This window comes from Prenolepis imparis, unplaced genomic scaffold (assembly GCF_030444845.1).
Source record: "Prenolepis imparis isolate NDT839.2.m4 unplaced genomic scaffold, iyPreImpa1.0 SCAF_3, whole genome shotgun sequence".
NCBI lineage: Eukaryota > Metazoa > Arthropoda > Insecta > Hymenoptera > Formicidae > Prenolepis > Prenolepis imparis.
This window is the reverse complement of record NW_028141161.1, coordinates 5,582,573-5,606,727: the sequence shown is the minus strand read 5'-3', so window position 1 is coordinate 5,606,727 and position 24,155 is coordinate 5,582,573. Positions and strand designations below refer to the sequence as shown.

The window sequence follows — 24,155 nt, the reverse complement described above, 5'->3', positions numbered from 1 at the left end:
AATGTTGAATTCTTTCTTCTTTACAATACTCTTGAAACGCGCTAGATGTGAACGCCGTACCGCGATCCGAAATAATTCTTTTCGGATTACTGAACGTCGCGGACTGCTTACGCAAACGATTAACTACTTCAGCCGCATCTACCGATTTTGTGGGATATAGCCATATGAACTTACTAAACGCGTCTATTACAACGAATATATATTTGTACTTTTTGCCAGTGAGCGATATCGGCCCTAGATGGTCTACATGGTAGGTATCTAGCGGGATATCCCCTTTGTCTATTACATTTAGAAATCCCTCCTGCTTCCCTTGCTTACGCTCAGCTACAATACAGTTTATACAATTTCTTACCATTCTTTCAACTTTCTCACGCATACCAGAGAACCAATATTCGCTACGCATTATCGCCTCTGTTTTATTGATACCGAAATGACCACGCTCATGCGCCTGCCGAATAATTTGGGTCTGCATCGCTTTTGGAACTACTAGCAAAATATCGTCGTTTACATCCTTGTACAGTAATTTATTTTTTATCAAATACTCAGTACACTCTCCCCTTTCCACGCGCTCAATCACACTCCGAATTTCTTGATCGTCGTTTTGACACTTCTTAAGTCTGGCGAGAAGTCCGTCATCATTTTCTTCAATCAATAACGCTTCGGGTAGTGGGTTTCTACTTAATGCGTCTACATGCAACATACTCTTGCCTGGGCGATGCTGAATTTTATAATTGTATTCCTCGAGTTGCAAGGCCCAACGAGCTACACGCACGCACAAATCTTTCTTGTTCATAGTCATCGTAAACGCTTGACAATCGGTTACGATTTTAAAAGAGATACCTAGCAGATAGACGCGGAATCTTCTTAATGCTTTCACTATCGCTAATACTTCTAACTCGTAGCTAGAATATTTCTCTTCAGCAGGCGACGTCTTTCCGCTTGCATAATAAATCGGGTGGAACGCGTTACTTTCCGAATCTCTTTGCAACATAATAGCTCCATAACCATACTTGGACGCGTCTGTGTGTAACTCCGTCTCGGCTCCTATTTTGTATAATCGTAGGACTGGGCCACTACTCAAAATGTTTTTTAATTTATTAAACGCGCTCTTCTCTCTGTCATCAAATGTGAATCGTACATTTGCCCTGAGTAGATTTGACAGTGGTTTCGCGATTTGGGCATACTGCGGGATAAATTTTCTAAAATATCCCGTTAAACCGAGAAAACTCTGAATGTCCCGAACGCACTTCGGCTCCGCAAACTTCATGACAGCTTTAACTTTATTCTCCGACGGCCTAACAGTACCGTTTTCAATAATATGCCCGAGGTATCCTATTCGCGACTGTAAAAATTTACACTTGGCCCAATTAATGTTAAGACCGGCCTGCTCTGCGACTTCGAGCACGAGCTTTAGATTCTTTGAGCCTTCTTCAATATCCTGTGACGGAACGATTAGATCGTTCATATATGTAAGCACTACGTTCTTGGCAATTAGATCTTTAAAAACAGCGTTAATGTATTTTTGAAAAACAGACGGCGAATTACACAATCCAAACGGCATCTTCCTAAATTCGTATTGTCCCGTAGGAGTCACAAAGGAGGTATACTTTCGGCTTTCTTCTGCGACGTTAACATGGAAAAACCCATTTTTTAAATCAAGTGCTGTAAAAACTTTTGCTCCCTGCAACCGATCCAATTGATCTTCAATTAATGGCAACGGATACCGATCTTTAACAATTTTCTGATTTAATTTTCGAAAGTCTACACAAATTCTAATTTCACCGTTTTTTTTCGGTACTAACACGATCGGATTCGCGTATTCGGAATTGGACGGGCAAATTATTCCGTCTGTTAACCAGGATTCTATCTGTCGCTCAACTTCCTGCCTTTCTGATTGGGATAATCTTCGAGGTCTTTGAAAAATAGGAATTTCATCGTATAAGACGAGTCTTAGGCTTACCCCTACTTCTCGCGTTTTGCTTGGCCGATAGTTATGCACGATTTTTTTTATTTCTTCACGCGCGCTAACATCCGTGACGTATGATAGATCTATCGAACTCTCGCTATCGTCAATATCAATTTTCAATATTTCAGGAACTTCGACCTCGTCTCGCGGAATCGTTCTCGCAATTTTGGCTATTGTAACTCGGCCCGCGACAGAATGCAATTCTACCTGATTTAGAAAATCTGCACCAATTAATACGTAGTGTTTCATTAACGAGTCGTCTACTACATGAAATTTTATTTTATAAATCCCGCCGTCTACAATCATATCTATCTCAAAGGACCCCATGGTACAATTATTACTCGCGCCTAACCCATCGAACTTCGTCTTTCCGCAAAGCCTTGGCGCACCTATCTTTGTATAAATACCTTTGCACATTAAGCTTAAGTCGCTACCGGTGTCGATGACCGCTGAATACTTCTGGTTCGCTATTTCTACTTCTTTAAGCTGCTTCCCTCGCGGCTGTTGAAATGTTGCGTATGCTGAAGTAGGCTTCTCCGTAGATTTGGCGAAACATTTCGATGCGATATGGCCGTGCTGATTGCATTTGAAACACTTTACTCCTTTGTCCTTATCTGGACAATCTCTACTGATGTGGTTCTTCTCTCCGCAATTGAAGCAGACTTTGGCAGTCGTCTTGTTTCCTTCTTGTTTGAAATATTTCTTTTTCTCTTCATTCTTCGACGGCTTGTTCTTTCCTTTCGTTTCCTCTTTCATGCATTCGTATTGAACGAATCTTTCCTTAAGCTCGCGAATCGTTTTCGCTCCGTACAGCACGGTTTTATTGATTGGTTCATCTTGAATCCCTGTGATAATATATTTAATTGTGGCACGAGTTTCAACTTGAGCTTGTGTCGCTAACTCCATCATTTTATATACATATGTCTGGAACGATTCGTCTGGTTTCTTCTTTCGTCGTGAAAGTTGCTGGTGGATCTTATAGCTGTCCACTGTTTCACCGAATTCTTCTATCAATGCACTCTTTAGTTTTTCCCACGTCTTTGTACATTTCTCGAAATTGGCGAATATCTTTGCCGAACCGCGAAGTAGACGTCTTGCATATGCAACTTTGTACACGCCGGACCAATTGCACATCTCAGCGAATTCTTCAAAGTCGTCTACCCACTTTATTACGCTCGCGTTGTCGTCTCCGCTAAACGTTTCAAGTGATTCTTCTACATCCTTGAATGAAAACATGCGCTTGTACTCTTTCCGGCTCTTCTTCTTAGTTTTCCGGATTGCCTCGTGTTCATTCTCAGTCTCGTCGTCCTTGCTATACTCGTCAGCAGTGTTGCTATCTTCGTCGCTTTCATTTTCATTGGCAGGATCACCATCATTGCTCGTCGATGCACCGCGTTTGCGCTCTAAGTCTAACGCCTCTTTCAGTCGTAACAGCAATTCGGTTTTCTTGCCCGTCGTCTCTAATTTCCTCGAGCTCAATTCTTCTTTAAGTTCAGCCGTCTTTATTGCTGCCAACTTTGCGTCGTTTTTTTGAGATCTCGGGGGTGATGACAAGGGCGAGTTGCTTCGCGAGTTGCTGCTCATGGTGCACCCCGTTCACTATCACTTCACTTCAGTTTGTTCCTGTATTCTGTACCGCATCCCGGCTGAGCCCCCAAAATTTGTAGAATGGGAATTACGGCGGACATGAAATTGATGTGGAATGATAGTATAAGATAATCTTTATTCAACTAGAAAGTAAAATAACAAAAATTGACTTTAAGAATGACATGTGAGAGAACAGCTCTACTCGAGTCGATCGTCCTACGCATCTCGTAGCTAATTTTCGACTGACTCTATTTCTTCCTTACGAAGAAGACCTTACTGCTGACCGTCATTGTCTACGCAGGCTAGACCGAACCCTTCGCGTTCTCCATATGACGGTCAGTCCTCTGTATGACGGCCAGGCATGAAAAACGCGGACGTCGTAAATTTCCCTTAGTAGTTGGCGTTCTCTCTTTTCTTTTTTTTTGATACGAGTTCATATGTTAAAAGACAATAGAACAAAATGTAGCTACAACGACAAATCTGGAAATAATAAAAGTCAAAAAAAAGGTCTTAAAATATAGATCCTCCGATTCTACATGTATATACATATAAACGGGGTGATACGCAGATACGATATACGACGATCCACTTGGAGTCGGTATTTGGCCAAAACATCAAAGAAATGATACGTGCTAGATAGGAAATAAAAAAAACAGATCCAGATACGGGATACGGATACGAGTTAAAAACTAGATCTTGGTGTATCATCATAACCAGCGTATCCGTATCATAATAAGAATTGATCATGATTACGGTGACTATATTTTCTGAGAGAAAATAAAGACCAAACCTGAAAATTTTAGGGCTTTGTTTCAACATGTTTTCAAATCAGTTTGCGACCAAAGTGGAGATTGACGAGCAAAAAAAAAAAAATTCTGTGACTATAAAAAGTCTACGTATTCTTATAGTTTGAAACGGATTCAACTATTATGTTGAAGTAAACTTTGGTTTTTGATTGGGATTGAAAAACCCTGATAAAAAAAATCGATAGAAAACAGAAAACGATTACATCGTTTTTAATCGTAGTTATGAATCGAAAGTTAACGAAAGAATATCGTAAATGTACGATTGATTCTCTAGCGTTTCCTTTCGTAAGTATCCTATTAATATGTTATCGTTTCTTATCATTTCTTTTCGCTAACCCATACAGCATTGAATGATTGTAGAAACATATTGCATAGATCTAACATTATAATATTGCATGTGAGTTGTGAAATATTCCTGCAATATTACTGCAAGAATGTGGCAACAGTAAAATTTCCGCTTTTAAAAAAATTACAATATAATGCTATGGTATTATTACGGTGCAATATATTAAAAATAATATTAAATAAAACTTTTTATTTCGATATATTACGCGCTTTCATCATTATGTTTACTTATAGTAATTTAATGTAGTAAAATATATATATTTCTATAATTATTAACTTTAATTAAGTAAATTCTAGTTTATGCTGATGTTATAAAACTTTATTGATGTTATAACATCAAGCGTTAAATCTAGCATTTGCTCGACATTTTAAAGTTAAGAGACAATTGTACCTTTAGTCTTAGAGCTAATTTCATCAACTTTATATAATTCTCCTGACTAAAACTTAAGTACGAGATAGATAGTGAATCGCGCGTCGCATAGTGGTAAATGAAGGAACTATTTGACTGAATACTATTTTTTTATAATATTTTTGGAATGTTGCTGTAAGATTTTTCATAAAATATTACAGTTATATGTTTCTATAATGTCCCTACAGTATTACAATGCAACTTGCAAGATTGTAATATTACTGCAATGTAATTGCAATGTACTGTTTTTGCAAATCGTATCGGTTCCTATTGTTTTCTATCGATTTTTTATCAGGGATGTTTTTTGTTGTAACTTTACGATAATACATTTATAAAATACGTTTTTAATTATTTATGGTTGATGCATGATTAAAAATTATAGGTTTTTTCGTAATTGTACGTTAAAAAACTTAAAATTTTTTTTATTGTAAATATACAATTGATTACGAATAGATTTTCAATCATTTTTTCTTGATAAATTCCAATAAAACAATAAAAAACAATATATCACAATAAGAATTTTATCGTATTCTAACGACTAAATCCGCTTTTAACAGAGAATGAAAGAAAACGATAAAAAATGATAACATTTCTTTCGAAATCTAAAAAGTAAAACAATAAGATACGATAAGAAACGATAAGATTTTCTACAGATCGTATCGGTTCCTATTGTTTTCTATCGATTTTTTTTATCAGGGAACTCTTGGTTTTTTTTAATAGGTTCCGGATAAGAAGGTTGTTTTCGTATAAATTCTCACGTTAATACGAAATTAGTGATTGAAATGCTATATAAATAAAAAATAAAGGATAAAATTGTAATATAAAGAACAAAATTGAACTTTGAAAAAATGAATAAATAATCTAAAGATAGCTACTTGAAATAAAGGATTGTCCTCTAAAATAAAAGGATAGATGGTCACCGTAATCATGATACGATAACGATGATACGACACATTGTGTGGACGCGGCTTGAGTCGATCATCATGAATCATGATACGATATGCCCCATATATGTTCCGATCAGGGGAGTGAAACTACGAATTTCGCTTGGTCCCCTTAGTGCGACCCTGGCGCTGGGAGTAACGTGCTTGCCCACGTGATCAAAACTAACCTACTTTATTCTTTTTTCTCGATTTACTTGATACGCTTGTCACTTGAACTTATCTTAGAATTTATTTTTTATTAATATAATTATATATGTATTGAAATATATATTAATTGAAAACACAACTTGATAAAATTGTATAAATATATTTTAACATATCATATATTTTTTATACATGTAATGCATAAACAAATAAATATCATCTGTTTTATATACATATACAAGTAACAGAATATAAATATTTCTTTCAGTTTACATAATATTTAGCAGACTTTTTCTTTTCTGCACTAATTTTCTTCGGAATTTCATTGATTCTCTTATAATTTTGCATCATGCGCGTGTTTGAATGTAATTTTGAATAATTAAAGGAATCACATCGTCTTTGTGAAGAGTACAAGAAAGATAGTACGAGAAAAGAAAATAAACTTAAATGTCTTATATACTTCCAAAAAATCTCTTAAAAATAAAGAATTTTTTGAAAAAAGAACTTTTTCCAGGGTTGCTAAGCTAAATATACCCTGACGTGCAATCTAACACACTGCACACGTTGGCATCGTTTTATAAATAAAATATTAATATTATTTTATTCTTAAAAACGCGAACAAAAAAACACTGAAAAATACTGAAAAATACTCAACAATGAAAATAAGTTATATACAGGGTGTCCCATTTTAATCTCCCCAGGCAAATATCTCGAAAAATATGGAAGATACGGAAAAATGTTTCAGGCAAAAGTTGTAGGACTTGAAGGGGGACAGATGACGAAAATATGGACTTGACCTTGAGTGACCTATTGAAGGTCAGCTCAAGGTCATCGATGTTTTCTTAAATGGAACCCCCCATTTTTTATTGTACATTCTTGTAGCCCTCGTCGAGACGTTTTCAAAACACTACCTATGTGGATCTTTTGCACAAGCCGTTCCCAAGATACGAAGCTTCAAAGTTGACATACGAGGGCAGTTCGATAAGTCAGTGACTTTTACAAGATATGGCACTCAAATCGCAATCTAATTTTATTTCTGATATTTACCATCTTATTTAAGTATACACACCAAGTTTCAAGTAGATCTGTCAAATAGAAATTTTTTGGCAGCGTTCTAAAGCGGATAAGTTTGTGTTTTTTGCTAAAATGGAAAAAAGTGAATTTCGTGTGCTAATAAAACATTACTTTTTGCGTGGAAAAACCATTAAGAAAACTGAAGAAAAGCTAAAAAAGTATTATGGGGACTCTGCTCCGTCGCATGGAATGGTTCACAAGTGGTTCACTGAATTTCATTGTGGTCGTACAAGCACGAATGATGCTGAGCGCCCGGGACGTCCGAATGAGGTCACAACTGAAGAAACAGTCAATATCTAATTATCTATATGTTCCTGCGTTCTCTTTCTGAGAGAGGAAAACCAATAGTTTGACATGATATCTTGAACTGTCTTCTCTGGACCACAGTGCGCCATGTCGTCGTGGTAAACTCTGATAACATTAGTTACCATTGATTCCGGTACGACAAAACGAGGTTTTTCGGGTCCTTTCTTGTACACGAGGCCTTCGATAAGCTCAAACTTATCATTGCTCGCAAACTCAAGGTCTTCCGCGATAGTTTTAATCCTAGCATCCTGTAATTGCTTGAACTGTAGCTCTCTTTCAAGCGGCATCTACTCGAAGGCCGCCACTATCCTAGGGTACTTTCCGATTCACGCATGATGCGCATGAAGTGACAGAAAATCTATAGTTCATGTCACGCATATTATAGATTCTCTGTCACTTCATACGCATCATGCGTGAATCGAAAAGTACCCTTACTCAACGCGTCGACATGGACCATGCGTCTACCCTCGCGATGGACCACTTTGAAACGATAGTTTTGTAATCGCAATGTTCACCGAGCGATTCTTGGGTTTAGGTGCGCTTTATTTAGAGCGTAGACTAACGCGTGACAGTCTGTCACGACTGTAAAGTTGAGTCCATATAAGTATATATGAAATCTCTCTATAGCCTTTATCACCGCCAACATTTCTAGCTCATAGCTATGATATTGAGCCTCCGCTTTGTTGGTGGTTTGGCTGTGATAAGAGATCGGGGCCCATTGGCCCGCATCTTGTTTTTGAAATAAGATGGCTGCTAATGCTATTGCACTAGCATCCGTATGAAGTTCGGTCTCCTTATTAGGATTGTATAAGAAGAACAGGAAAAGACGTTAAAGCTTCTTTCAATGAATTGAAAGCATTCAAACAATTATTGTCAAACACGAACTCTGCATTTTTAAGCAAAAGATTTTGAAGAGGTCTGGTGATTTTAGCGAAATCTTTTATGAATTTTCTAAAATAATTGCACAAACCCAAAAATCGCTGCAATTCTACCATTTTTCTCGGTTGCGGGAATTTAGATATCGCATCTGTGTGTCGCGCGCTCAGGGTAATCCCATTCGGGGATAACACATACCCTAAATATTCGACTTCCTTTTTAAGAAAGTAACATTTGTTATAATTAACCTCAAAATCATATTGTTTTAATAATAAGAGCACCTTTTTAAGAATATTTAGATTATCTTTAATGGACGATGACGGGATCAGAATGTCGTCAATGTATACTATTACGCTATCGTTTCTAATTAGTGGTTGAAGAATATGAATCAGCCGCTTTTGAAACTCCGCTGGAGATTCACAAAAACCAAACGGCAGACGGGTGTATTCAAACTGCCCATCTGGCGTCGCAAATGCAAAAAACTTTGTGCAATCGGGATGCAATCTTATCTGATGGAACCCATCCTTAAGGTTCAAAAGAGTGAAAATGCTCTTATTACCCAAACGTGCAAGACAATCCTCTATAATAGGAAAAGGATATCTTTGTTTTATAACTCGATCATTGAGGGGATGTAAATCAACGCATAACCTTAACGTACCATTTTTTTTCCGCACTGGTATCACGCGAGCGCAATAAGGTGACGTGCTATACCTGATAATGCCCCTCTGAAGAAAGTTGTCCGTAATCTCTCATCTGGACGCGTTCTGACCATGCAAAGCGTCGGGGTGCATAAGCATAAACTGACTCATCCTTCAGTGCCACTTTTACTACGTATTGTTCGTGCACTGGTGATACTTCCGTGTGCTCAACTTCTAATATAGTTGAAATCAATTGATCTTTACTATCCGAATCAAAATCAGTTTCAATATTAGACAACATTGTCTTAAAATCGTCCAGTTGATTAGATATAGCGATTTCTGTTAAAGCTATTTGTTGAAATAACAAGATTTTATTTTGTAATTCCCCATTAGCCGGGTTGTAAAGGACAGAGATCGAATTATTTTTAACAAAATCGCGACCAATTATCATGTCGAGAGAAAAAGAATCGTCTTGCAGGATATGCAGCTCAATATTAGTTACCAAATTAGGAAGAACTTGTAAGACAATTTGTGTTGATACTAAACCAATGATACTAATTGGGGAATTATAGCTTTATAACTAAGATTAGAAAAATCGGAAGAACTAAACGAATTGAAAAATTTTTGAAAAATTGACGGACGGATGAGAGAGATCGGACTTCCCGTGTCCAAAAGAGCCCAAATATCGCAATCTTTTTTATTAATAAGTACGACCTTAAGCCGGGAGTCGTTAACCTCGATCTTTCTGTCCACGTCCGGGGTGACTATCGCCACCGTTGATGATGCTGGTGAGACCTCTGCGGGCTTAGCTTGTTGCTCCACCGCTGATACCATGGCGGCAACTTTGAGGTTAGGCTGACCAGTTGCTTGCCTCTCCTTGCCTTTTAACTTGAAGCAGTTGTCGCGTACGTGGCCTCTAGCGCGACAATAAACACAAAATGAATCTTTTGCTTGGTATTCATTTTTGACTGGAACTGATGAGACGGGTTTCACTCCTTGATCCTTCACGTTGACAGTCGAAAATTTTTTGGAAACTTCTCCAGAAGCAGAAGTAATGTGATGCATTTCTTCTAAAAATTCATCTATCGATGAAACTTTAATCGCAGTAGCCAATTCTCTTAATGATCTGCTACCGATGCCACTAATGAGCAAATGAATATTGTCCTTTTCTGGCAGCCGCAGATTCTTCATAATAATCAATTTATCCATGGCGTAGTCTTGGAAGGTTTCCTTTTGAAAATTCCACCTGCGAGCCTTCACTTTTTGAAGTGCTACATGGAAAAGTACCGTACGCTTAAAGCGTCTGATGATGGATCTCTGAAGAACGCCCAAGATTCTATTAAGTTACTTAAATTGAGCTCAAACCACTTACGTGCAGTTTTCTTGAGCTTGCCCGTGGCAGCCAGCAATAGAATGTCGTTTGAAACTCCATGAACTGCTGCTACACGTTCTACTGTAAGAATCCATGACTCGATGTCCTCCTCCTCTGAGCCACAAAAATCAGGCAGGTGTGTTGATAGAAGTTTGACTGAGTGTGACGTAGACGCTGTGGATATGTTGGGACGTTGCTCCTGCGTAGAGCCAGAAAATACTGTAGGCTCGTTGACTATGCCCATCGGAGTGGAACAGCTTGGATTATTGTTAATGGACATGGTTGCGAACATCTGCTGCATCAATGTTTGATGCTGGACTGTTCCATCATCATTGCTTGTTGCATGCGTGACTGCTCTAACACCATTGAGCACATTTGCAACAGGGAACCCTCCGTTGGGGCAGACTGTGAACTAGAGCCAATTGACGAATTAACTTGCGTAACCGTGGCAACATGTACCGTATCCGTAGCTGTAGAAACTGCAGGTGGCGCAGATGTGTCCTCTCCCAGGAAATCCGCCAGAGGTCCATTCCTCTCCAAATGTGACATTATAAGATCAATGCAGACACCCGGATCGTTCGAAGGACTCAATCAATAACGCAGAACTTCCGCCTGTAGTTGAGGCAGAGTCTTTTCTTCAAGCTGTTGAAGATTCATGTCGACGATTTATTATAACTCTATTCGAGCGAAGGGCCACCCTCACTCGGAGGTTAACCTTTCTTTGGCGCGAAAAGTTTCCCGCGCGGTGAAACAAAAGACAATGCGCGCGCACCCGATCATGAGTACTCAGCGTGCAAAAAACGAACGCGCCGGCAAGACAATATGGCGTCCTTTCAAGCACGTGTTTGGCGCGTGCTTCCAAAAAAAATTCCATGCACCAGACTCGAATGCCGTATGAGGTCTGATCGTGAAAGGCACTTGAAATCTTTAGACCAACGCACCATAAATGTACTCACGACAATTGCAGATTATTCACTGCAGTGTCTGTCCAATTAATGGCGGCGACCCGGCTATGAAACGATGCCGGTATGCCGTACTGGCTCAATGACCATGCGGCCGAACACAACCGGCGAAAACCCGAGAGTCAATTAGACGACGCGAGAACCGTATGTGTTGAACACGACCGGTGAAAACTCGACGGTCTATGACACGAGAACCGTATGTGTCCGTCCGAAAAACAAGCACGTAGTCTGTTGACCTTGCAACTTTCTATAAACCGCGTAGAACAAAGCTCAATATCCCACTTCTGAACTGTAAAAGGGGTATTGTTCTTGAGGAGTGTCAGGATCTGAGAGGATGAATGTGGTAGAGCTTGTTCTGAACTCGGGGATAATTACTGGACACGTGTTGAATGTACTGAAAACGTGTATATTACGGCAGCACGTCTGTGCTGTCGGAGACTCTAACAAAGACTCCCGGATTACATCCGCCTTCTTCATCATCTTCGCTGAATCACGTGACTGGCACAGCCAATCACGGTCGCGCGCAGTGATCTCCGGGAAGACCGGAGAGAACGCATTCCGCAACGTCGGCGCGCGCAGCTAGCGAGCGCTCTCGCACCCGTACGCATACATGGGTGAGGTATAACTAGGGTACTTTCCGATTCACGCATGATGCGCATGAAGTGACAGAGAATCTATAATATGCGTGACATGAACTATAGATTTTCTGTCACTTCATGCGCATTATGCGTGAATCGGAAAGTACCCTTAGTCTTACAGTATCTTGTATCTGGATCTGTTATTTAGTTTTCCACCTAGAACGTCCATATCACGTAGCCTGCTGTGGAGAATGTCTCAACATAGCTATGCTACGTGTAAGCAATTTAACGGTTTTATAAGATATAAGTATAATAAATCTTCGGTTGTTTTGATAACAATGATGTTGTCAGAAATTTAACGAATTTAGCAGCTTGTAAGACGTATGATATATTTGTAAGCGCGCGCATCAATCGGGATGGGGATATATCCTAGCAATAAGAGTAGATGGCGCGGACGGCGAAAAGGAAGGAAGGTTAGATCGGCTAAGCGAGCAAGTGCGTATAGATTGTAAAAGAGAGATTCAACATTAATATACTGACTTGAGTAAAGGACATTAGTGGTATTATTTTATTGTTACACGAAGATATTAAAACCCTAACTTGAGCGAAAGGCGCAAGCCGTACTTCGAGTTCTACAAGATATAATAATAAATAATGAAATATATCTCTTGGCAAGTCTAGACGTTTTCTTTTGTGTTTATATTTTGGAAATAAAAACTTAATTTGTATAATAATAAGGATAAATCATCGATGTTTGGAATCGTTACTTTCCTATATACGTTATTATTAGATTGAAGCAGGATCGAAGTAAGATCGGGATAATGCGTCCACACTGTCTGTATCCGTATCACGTATCATTTCTTTGATGTTTCGGCCAAATACTGACTCCAAATGGATCATAGTCGTATCTGCGTATTATCTCGATACGTAAACACGATACGCAGACACGATACGGCGCCCCGTCCACACTTAGCTGATCATGATACGCGATCATGATACGATACGGTGATACGACACATGTGTAGACGCGGCTTAAATAGTTTACACCGATCATTTGATACGCGTATCAAGTACTATATCCGTATCAAATCGTTTGATACACTCGGTATAAACGCTCGTGGATTATTTTAGTATGGTTTGGTTCGATACTCCTGACTCGCGAGTATCAGACCAAGTAGGTACGCGTATCAAAAGATGCCAGCACGCTGTAAACGCATCAAATCTCATCCTCATACATTTTATCACATTTTTTAAACGTTTTTGCTGCATATTTAAAATTTTAAACACTAACATAAATGATATCATAATTTGTTCTCTTTCCATTATTTTTATATTTCGTTAAAAACTTAATCTAATCTGTTTCGTTAAAAACCTAATCTGTTTTGAAATCGATCTTTGTAAACAGGGACTAATCAAATGTTTAATCCGCACCAACTTGATGCGCGTACCAATCGATTTAACGGTGTAAACTAGACCGATGTAAACTAGGCCATTATGGACGCATTATCTCGATCCTATCTCAATCTGATAACGTATAGCATTATTGCTTCGTGTCTAGCGGTCACTCGTGTCTGGTCATAATGAAGTGGTCACGAGAAAAAGTGATGAAATTCATAGATATTTACAAACAAAAAAGTATTCTTTGGAATCCAACGGATCCGCATCATTTTAATCGGTTAAAAAGAAATGAGGCATGGGAGGAAATCGCGCGTGATATCGGAATATTGGTTGAGCGTTGCAAAAAAAAGATGGAATATCTTCTCTCTGCTTTAAGAAGAGAAAAATTAAAGATGAAAAAGAGTATGGGAACGCGCGCGGCGCGCGCGAAAAAAGGTAAATATTTGAAAAACGCAAATTTTTGTTATAAAAAAGCAATTGTAGAAAGAAATAATTGGTTTCGATTTCCTAGTCAAATGAATTTATTTCATTCACTTTTCGACGTTTCGGTCATTGTTTATGACTCTTTTCAAGACGTTAACAAAATACGTGTAATAATAGTCTGTATAATTATATATTATCAATACCATGCCAACTAAATTAATGAATATACTTAATATATAAATCATTATTTTATTTCACTATGTAGGCGACAATTTATAAAATATTCATAACAATACATTCATTCATATCAATGATAGATTCATTCATTGATAAATATCGTTTGCTATTGATAACATATATTAAATGAATATACAGGGTGTCCCAGAATGATGGGGACTAAATTCGTGTGCAGATTCCTGGGATCATTTGGAGACGATTTTTCCTCAGCGAAAATGTCGAGGGAGGTCATTATTTTTTGCATGTTTCCAATTTTTGCCATCATGTATCTTTGTAATTAAGCCTTATATTAAAATTCTATTAAAGTAAACTCTACCTGAAATTAACTGAAGAATGTGAATTTATTATTATTTTATTTCCACAAGGCTTAGTTTGCGAAAAACCCTTTATTTTCAATCGCTTATAACTCGAAAATTATTGGTCTCTCGACATTTTTGCTGAGGAAAAATCGTCTCCTAGGCTGCGTTCGTAAACGTTACCCGCAGGGTATAAATGTCTCTGAACTCGTTCAGAAAGTCAAAAAACATATCAATGGTGGAAAAGCTACCTTTACCCACATGTGTTCAGAAAGTTCTTGAGGAATTACCCAGGGTGCTCCTTATGTACCCTGCTCGCGACTGAGATAGAGTTTACCCGTCATGCGCAGAAACGCACTTTTCACATTTTACCACTTGAAGAAATCCTACAATCTTCCAAGATGTCTGGAGGTATGTTTTATGGTGGAGATGAGAAGGAGTTCGAACATTGAATAATGAATGGTAAATATATAGTAATATTAGAAGTCGATAAGATTATTAATACTAATTGTTAATTTGTATGATTTTTTCATTTATTTCTAAATATTATATATCACTTCTTTAACGCAAATTAATTTTAATCTTGGTTTAACTTACTTTTCATCTTTTTCTAATTCTAAAAGTTAAAAAAAAATAAAAAGTAAATTAAACTGAGATTGAAGTTCATCTACATTAGAATTCTACAAATAAACAGTGATGAAGATAATTATTCAAAATAATATGATGATAATTACATTTGACAAATTTATATTACGCGATCATTTTACCTCAAGATCGTTCATAAACTTTAGGTAGTCCTTGGAGATCGATGTGTCCCTACACATTCACCTGACTAGTCCCCGTAAAGTTAACCTATACCTCATAGGGTAAGGTTTATGAACGCACCCCAAATGATCCCAGGAATCTGCACACGAATTTAGTCCCCATCATTCTGGGACACCCTGTATATTTTTTGAAATCTCAAGAAGAGAACAAGTGAACAAGACAAAAACGTCGACGTGAATGAAATAAATTTATTCGATTGGGAAATCGACACCAATTCATACCTTTTAATTCATATCACACAGTGGTATTTTGTATATATATATATGTGTGAACCCCATATTTAAAAAAAATTTTTTAATATTAATACAAAAATTGTATTCTATTGGCCTTATAAAAGTTTTATGCAACTTATAAAGAAAATTAGCTTAACTAAGTAATATTATTTATTGCTATATTATAATTTCTCATACACAAATCTATAACTAATTTGTTATTATAATTTGTTTAGATGAGATTTACAAGAGCACATGGTTTGCATTTGATAGTTTAAAGTTCCTCTTGAATAAAAACACTCCCCGCCGGACTTTTAACACTGTAGTAAGTATTCGAAAAAATTTAAATTTATTTATAGTTATATAATTACTTTAAATTATATTTAAGTAATAAATTTTAGTTTAGAGTCTCTGAGTGCTTGTACTTGATGGCATCCATATAATAGTCTTGTGATAGTGTTGTTCTTAGATGATTTTAAAATTAACTGGATAAAAATGAGATGAAAATATATGTAAATTCATCTTAGATAAGATGAAGATGATTTTGTTTTAAATATATCTAGATAAAAGATAAAATTATATGGCGATTTATCTAAATAACTTCCAGATATAATATTATTTTTAAGACCACTTATGTAAACACAGTTATAAAAAAAATGTAAATTATAAATAGAGATATAAAAATATGTTCACATATACTTTTATTTATAAATTTTTATTGCTTACTGCTCAAGTTTTACTACTTAAATATATTTATGTGCTAAGACTCTAAACCAAATTATCTGAACATTCGTCTAGATTTAGTAAAAACACTTTTTTTCATCTAAGCTGCAGATATAAATAATACATATTTTTATTATCTATATAAAGATAAGATGACGCCAAAATTTCATCTAGATAATCATCTATATAATCATCTATATAATTTTATTTAGATAATAGCTAATACTGCGTTCTTTATTCTTGGTATTTAAAAAAATAGAAGAAAAATGAGAGAGGGGGAGAGAGAGGGGGAGAGGGAGAGGGAGAGGGAGAGGAAGGGGGAGAGAGAGAGAGAGAGAGAGAGAGAGAGAGAGAGAGAGAGAGAGAGAGAGAGAGAGAGAGAGAGAGAGAGAGAGAGAGAGAGAGAGAGAGAGAGAGAGAGAGAGAGAGAGACTGTTCACATTGCAGTTTCTTAATTTGATTTTTATTTTTTTCCCCAGATAGAAAGTAATACAATCAGTTGCGAAGGAATTGAAAAAGAAAGTGAAGAAGAAAAACATGAAGAGGCCGTTGATGATCCTGATCAGAATACTGAATCAACATCAGCTCTCAATGAAATGCCAGCTTCTGTAATTTCACGCAAAAGGAAAGTTATAATGGAAGATAGACGCCTCGACAAAGCTTTTGAAATTTTTGAAACAAGCAGTCAAACTATACAAGATGATTGCCAGCACTTTGGAAACTTGGTTGCGGTCAAATTAAGGAAATTTAATGAAGATGTGAGAACAAATCTGGAAAGTGATATTATGGGGTTGTTTGTAAAGGCAAACAGAGGATTTTACAATAGAGTGAGTTCCGCACAATACCAATCGGACACAACAATATTTCCCGATTGGACACAGTCCTGATCGGACACAGTCTCGATCGGACACAGTTCCAATCGAACACAATCTTGATCGGACAGAATCGGAAATCTGCTTCTTCATCAAATTTACCAAGTATTCAAACTCAGTTGGCGACATTCTTGTGAAGTTTTTGTACTGTCCATTAACATATTGAAACTTGAAGTCGCGGAATAAATTTAAGCCACTGTACATTTCGCGATTTGCGAAAATTATTTTTATTCACCATTCGTGCTTTCCTAGTCTTCTTCTTCATTAAATAATGAAGAAAAATGGAGTTGGCAGCAGCTACAGAGAGAGAGAGAGAAACATTGTCAGTAGGCAATGTGGAACTAAAATACAGTGCTAAATGGAAAATTGAAAAACAGGTACAAGATACGGATACGGGTTGTAAATATCTGTATCTTGGTGTATCATCATAATCAGCGTATTCGTATCATGATAAGAGTCGATCATGATATGATACGATGATACGACACATGTTTGGTGATACAAAGTACTTTTGGTAGGAGCGTTCTCGAACCTTTACAATCATTATATGCTTTACAATTTTCCATCTTACATTCTCTCTTTTCCCCTTTTTCCCTCTTTTCCTTCCTTCTTCTCTTCTTCTTCACTACCTCCTATCCGCCTTTGCCTCCCTATACTTCTTTCCTCTCCCTTTTTCTTCCTCCTCTCCTTCAACTAATCCTGCTTTTTTTCCTCTCTCTTCAAATCCATTCCTTCTTTCCACAATTTTCCAAGCAGACATATGGGATGTGTTGGTTCGAATTGGATTCGAATCAGGGACCCTTCGCATATTAGTCGGTGAAAAAACTTTATAGGCGAGACACATGTCATCCCTCGTATATCATATGTATTTTTTGCATTTTCTATATTGCTATATATATTACTAAAGTTTTATATAATATACAGGGTGTCCGGTAATAGTCGCATCAACCGTCGTGTGCAGGTAGAGCTAGTTAAACCGAGTAGAAAAGTCCTCTACCATTTTGCGATATTCTCAATAATAAGAGAGATATTAATTAATAAAGATCGGCCAATTCGCGTGACGACGGCGAGAAGAGACAGCCCAGTTTTATGTCGTTACTAAGCATGCGGCGAAAAGAAACAGTATAATGTTACACGGTTGCTAAGCGCGCGATGAAGCGGGGAGGAGCGCTTTACAAAAGACAGTAACTCCATACGAGTAGCGCTAACTCTGGACCCCCGAGTGGGCTGTCTCTTCTCGTCGCACGCTTATCATCGCGCGAATTGGCTGATTTTCTTTAATTTATTTCTCTCTTATTATTGAGAATATCGCAAAATGGTAGAGGACTTTTCTACTCGGTTTAACTAGCTCTACCTGCACACGACGGTTGATGCGACTATTACCAGACACCCTGTATATATATATATATATATATATATATATAGTATATATACATACCATATGTGGAAGAGATGCATGTGAATTGTCTATAATCTATTTTTACAATTGTTTAAAAAAACTATATGAATTCTTATGAATTTTCATGTCCCCCAGTCATATATATTATTATATCAAGTATGTTTAGATAATAGACTCATTGCACATACATTGCAGTTATGAAAAAACCTGTGCAAAATTGCGATTTTATTAACTGCAAAATTATTTTGCAGTATTTGCGTACTTTCTCAATAGAAAAAATAATAAATCTTATTTTTGTATAAATTCATAAAAACAAAAAAGTAAGAATAATATATCGATTCGTAAAAGATATGTAAATATGTGTAGTAAATAAATATGTTGCTCCCTTTTATCTTCTATTTCGACAATTATGAAATTAATAATAAATGACTTATGTATATTGAAATATATATTTTATCTTAAATATAATTTATTTGCCATATTTATAGTATTTATTAAAATAAAACTTATTATCAAAGCATTATAAGATTATTAAAAAAAAGAAAAATAATACATCAATTTAAAGATTATTCAGATGTAACAACTTTTTATTGACTATACTAATTACTAAATTAAAAAAATTTTTGATTTTTTATATTCAGAAATATTAAAGTATATTTCTAAACCATGTTTTTATTTTAGAAATAATTACATATGCGCAATTAAGCGAAGATGATAAATAATGGATGCTATATCACAACAGCGCAAATATATCTTCGTAAATGTATACAATTCTTGATCCTTACAATATCGTAAGAATATAAACCTAATTATAATTATATTTATATATACAATGTGCTTAAATATAAATTACTTATACACATACATACAGATAATGTCTTAGATTTTACTACATCATCTTTTAATGACATATTTCCCGAGATCATTTGGAGACGAAAAATCTAACATCTAATATCAAGGCAATTATTCGTGGCTAGTTTTAAATAAAAAACCTATTTTAAGTCATTTAAAATTGGCCCATCGAGTTGCCCCATCAATATCCGCACTTTTAAGCATGATGTATATATTTGTACAGTAGTAAATATGCTATTAAAATATTGATATACTTTCAAATATTGAGATAATTTTGCATATAATAATAACAAAATCATTTCTTAATCTTATCTCATTCTTCATTATTCGCCTGTGACATACATTTGAGGCCATGGATGGAAAAAGAGCACATACGCTTATGTGCCCTTTTTTCGTAAATCATCAAAATCGACTCAGGTATGTTTTATATATATAATATACAAAGCACATATTATTTCTCTAATGTAACAATATTATATAATAAATAATATAATATAATAATTATATATAAAATAAAATGTACAATGTATATATACATATATATTACATATATATATTGTATATATATTATATATATTATAAATATATAATATATTATAAAATATATAATATATTATAATAGTATATAATTATTTTAATATTTATTTAAACAATATATAAAAAGTTATAAACTAAATAATTAATTATATTTAATTAAATAAAGTTATATTTAATAAATTTAATTATATTTAATTAAAGAAGAGACCAATTTTTTACGATTTTACACTATTTATGGAAAAAGGGCACATAATAATAAAGTAATATTCTAATGAAAACTTTGAAGTCGATTTTCTCGAAACAGCGTTTTGGCCCTTTTTCCATCCATGGCCTCATTTATTTTATATGACAACTTTGACAGTTTGAAGTATATACATGTTTCAACGCTAATATATTCTATAACATTCTTAAGTGGCTATTATTATTATCATCAACATGCATAACAAATTAAATATTTTTGCAAAAAATAAGACATTAAAAAAATTTTAATATCATTGTATGCAAAATTGTTAATATTTGAAAGCAATTAATGTAAGATTACTTTCACTACTGTTATCATTGAACTAGTACTGAAGTAATAACGCCTATATGAAAAGCATTGAGGTGATCTGGCCCAAAGAGATAATTACGAATAGATATCTCTTTTCTTTTTCAGCTAGACTATCTTGTAGTAAAGGACCCCTGCATCAAATACATAGGATTTTGGCTTTCGGAATTGGCTGCTTTTTTCATATGTTGTAGATTTTATGACTTGCTGAACAAAAGATGTAATAGTCTCATTTTATCGGGATTCAATTTCATCTAGGATTTTATATATCAAAAACCCCTTACTAAACCTATATAAAATTGGATCTTAATCATACAAACGTACAAGTAAAACTGTTTAACTGCGTGTGTGTAGCCGGTTTAAAAATGAACAACAGATACCTGTTTCGATACTATTTTTTAACAGGCCTAGCCGGTTTTTAGTCATCATCCGCTATCATTTCAGTATTACGGTTCAATAACTGTTATATATCGCGCCTGAAAGTGCGAGCTTTTAGGCCAACACTGATTGATATTTTTAAAACGCTTTCCCATTTATAGACAATGATTTTTATTAATTCCCTAAAAGTTATAATTCTCGCTTACAATCTACCTTACAGTTATATATTTATTTTTATTCTATCTATTATATCTATTGAACTTTTTCGCTATTAGAATCGTACATATACGCTATCCTTCCTTTCTTTACTCTTGTTTACAGTAGAATCTTCATAAGTTTTACCTTAAGGGGCTAAAGGTGCAGAAAAAATTCTTTGAAAAGAAAATTTATATATTCCCCTAGCGCGAAATTATCCAATCATCCTATATGACATGAAGATAACATGATATTAGTGTTGATGAAAACATGAAATTGAAGTAATGAAGATCTAATTTATGAAGGCTATACCGTAATTATACTTATAACTAGTTTAATCTAATATCAATATATATCAATATCACTACCTATTCGGACTTTCTGCTTTCGACTTTACTATCCCCTTCTTTCCCTCTTTTTTTCATCTATCGTCACTCTCTAATTTTCTTCCATCTCTCTTCTTCTGTATTTTCCTCTTCATATATTTTATGTTACTTTATAATCTAAAATTCATTCTTTCTTTTTTCATATTGTATCCTACACATTCCTCTTTCTTTGAAAAATTCCCTTCTCCCATCTCGTCAAGTTCTTTACTTTTCTTTAGTCTTTTTTTTCGATATCTTTTTTCCAAATTCTTTAGCTGTTGCTAATTTTCCACATTTTCTTTCTTCTAACCTTTTTTTTTAATGCCAAGCCCTATTTGCTATCCTATTTCGCAACTTATCTCTATGTATTTCCTCTCTTATCATATATTCTAGTATTCTCTCTATTACCAAAATTCATCTTATGTATTTTTCCTCTACTCTTTCTATTCCTTTTCTTTTCCTCTATCCTTTTATTTCCACTCCATATTTCAATATCATCCAGATTAAGGTGTCAAACAATCATACCTTATAGACAATATATACAATTCCTATAATCCATACTTGTATCGCAATCGCCATTTTCTTTCTCAATTTGTTCCTTATATATTCGTTTTGCTTTTTGTTTGATTGAAATATGTGTTACAATTAATCCAAGATATATCTCATTGATCTCACTTCCTCTACCCTCCTACCCTTCCAAAATTCCAACTTATTCTTTTCCTTTTCTCATCCATTTTTCTAAATATATCACTAAATATCTTTATCATCTCCACATTAATCCTTTTAATCCTTTTTTCTATCCCTATGTATCCCTCTGATCTTCCTATCATCACTCTTATTCCATTTTCTTCTTCTATTAAAATCATATCATCTATTTATTATCATTTTTGTTTTACAGTTTTAATATTTTTGTTTTACAGTTTTAATATTTTTGTATTAACAGTGAATTCGATCACCATAATGCATATTAAAGGCTGTTGTACATAGAAGTTACTTAAATAAAAAGGAATAATATAAATATTGTAAAGAATTAAAACGCAATCATGATATATTGTCATATTATTATTTAGTAGAGCATATAATTTTATCTCATCGTTAAGATGTTTATATTATTTATTTAGATATTTGTATTTAGATACTTCATGTAGAACAATATCTTTAATATGCATTACTAAAATGCTGATGTGATCGAATTCGCTATAAGATTTTTCGTCTCCAAAATGACTTTAGACATTTGTTATTGGCAGATGGTGCAGTAGGTTCAGGACACTATACACTCGCGTGAAATTGAAATTTCACATCACGCTGGTTAAAAATACAAATTGACTCTAAAAAAATTACTATCGTTATATATTACATGTAATAATCAACTGTTATCTCACATTTTATCGCAATATTATAAGATAATTTAGGTGGACGTCAACCAAGCAGTTCAAAATCTTCATCAGATGTGTCATACTGACGTTCAACGTGCTCAAAGTCCACAACTGCACAGAGAATTTATATAATAAATCTCCTATATTGTCTAAAAATTAATCTTCTAATAATATTTAACTTTTCTATATTAAAAATATTAATTTTATCAAGTTTTTTTCGAAAACAGCTTATAACACTTTATGTGGGACACCCTGTGTATACAAAGTGACCTACTTTAATTTATAAGTCAACATATCTTCCAAATAATTTTGAATTAAAATAATTAAACACAGATTATTTCGATTATGTTACCTGAATACTTTTATGCACAAAATAATGAGAGAAATCGATTGGTGTAAAGAAAACACAGTTGTTTTTTTAAAAAAAGTATGTAATTTGCAACTAGCAGCTACATATTTTTTCCTAAAAACAACAATGTGTTTTCTTTATACCAATTGATTTCTCTCATTATTTTGTGCATAAAAGTACTTAGGTAAGATCATCGAAAAATTAATATTTTACAACCTATTTTATAGTTTATGTAAAATTATGTCAAGTTAAAGTATAAAATATCTCGTAACCTATTATTCATTTTTTGATCATTCTATCTTTATAACTTTTTATGCAGAATATTGCGAGGTATCGATTTATATAAAAAAATTATGGCGATTTCATTTAAGACAACAAAGATATTGAACTTTTCAAGACTCCTCCACATATCGAATTTTTTTGTGATATTCTAATGACCCCTTCAATTTCGTTCAACACCTATATGTTCAATTTTTTTTAATTCAAAATCGTTTGAAAGATATATTGACTTATAGCTTAAAATAGCTAACCCTGTATACAGAGTGTCCCATTTTAATTTACTCACCAAAATATTTCTTGAACAATGGATTTTAGAGAAAAATGTTTCAGACAAAAGTTATAGGATTTCGAGGGGGAAAAAAAAGTTGGCATTACTAACTTTTGTCTAAAAAGTGATTTTTAAGGTCATTTATATTTTTTTAAATGGAACCACAATGTTTTTTTATATAAATCGATTCCTTGCAATTTTCGGCATGAAAAGTTATAAGGGTAAGAAGGCCAAAAAATGAATAGTTTATGTAAAATTATGTTAAACTAAAGTATAACATATCTCATAACTATCCACTTTTTAACTATCTTACCCTTATAATTTTTTACAGTAAATATTATAAAGAATCGTTTTATGTAAAAAAAATTATAGTTCCAATTAAAGAAACATAAATTACCTTCAAATGACCTTGAAAAGTGAATGACTTTAGGAAAAAGTCAATAACGTCAACTTTTTTTCCCCTCGAAATCCTATAACTTTTGTCTGAAACATTTTTCTCTAAAATGCATTGCTCAAAAAATATTTTGCTGTGTAAGTTAAAATGGGATACTATATATATAATAATTGTCATTAAAGTAATAAATTAAATGTTATTAAAGCACACACATACACACAAC

General features: G+C 34.6%; 2 protein-coding genes across 2 annotated transcripts in view; one reads left to right on the top strand and one right to left on the bottom strand.

Annotated features, from left to right (window-relative positions):
* Positions 1–12,126: 12,126 nt before the first annotated feature.
* Positions 12,127–18,332, top strand: LOC145933706 (uncharacterized). The gene is made up of 3 exons (XM_083033684.1): positions 12,127–13,840; positions 15,635–15,723; positions 16,601–18,332. The coding sequence occupies exons 1-3, from the start codon at positions 13,588–13,590 to the stop codon at positions 17,006–17,008; spliced, it is 750 nt and encodes a 249-aa protein (XP_082889810.1). The 5' UTR covers positions 12,127–13,587; the 3' UTR covers positions 17,009–18,332.
* Positions 18,333–19,959: 1,627 nt separating this feature from the next.
* Positions 19,960–24,155, bottom strand: part of Atg4a (Autophagy-related 4a) — a 33,005-nt gene continuing 28,809 nt past the window's right edge. Inside the window, exon 10 of the mRNA XM_083033193.1 lies at positions 19,960–22,753. Within this exon, the coding sequence (XP_082889319.1) occupies positions 22,686–22,753 (68 nt within the window). The 3' untranslated portion in view covers positions 19,960–22,685. The remainder of the gene's footprint in view (positions 22,754–24,155) is intronic.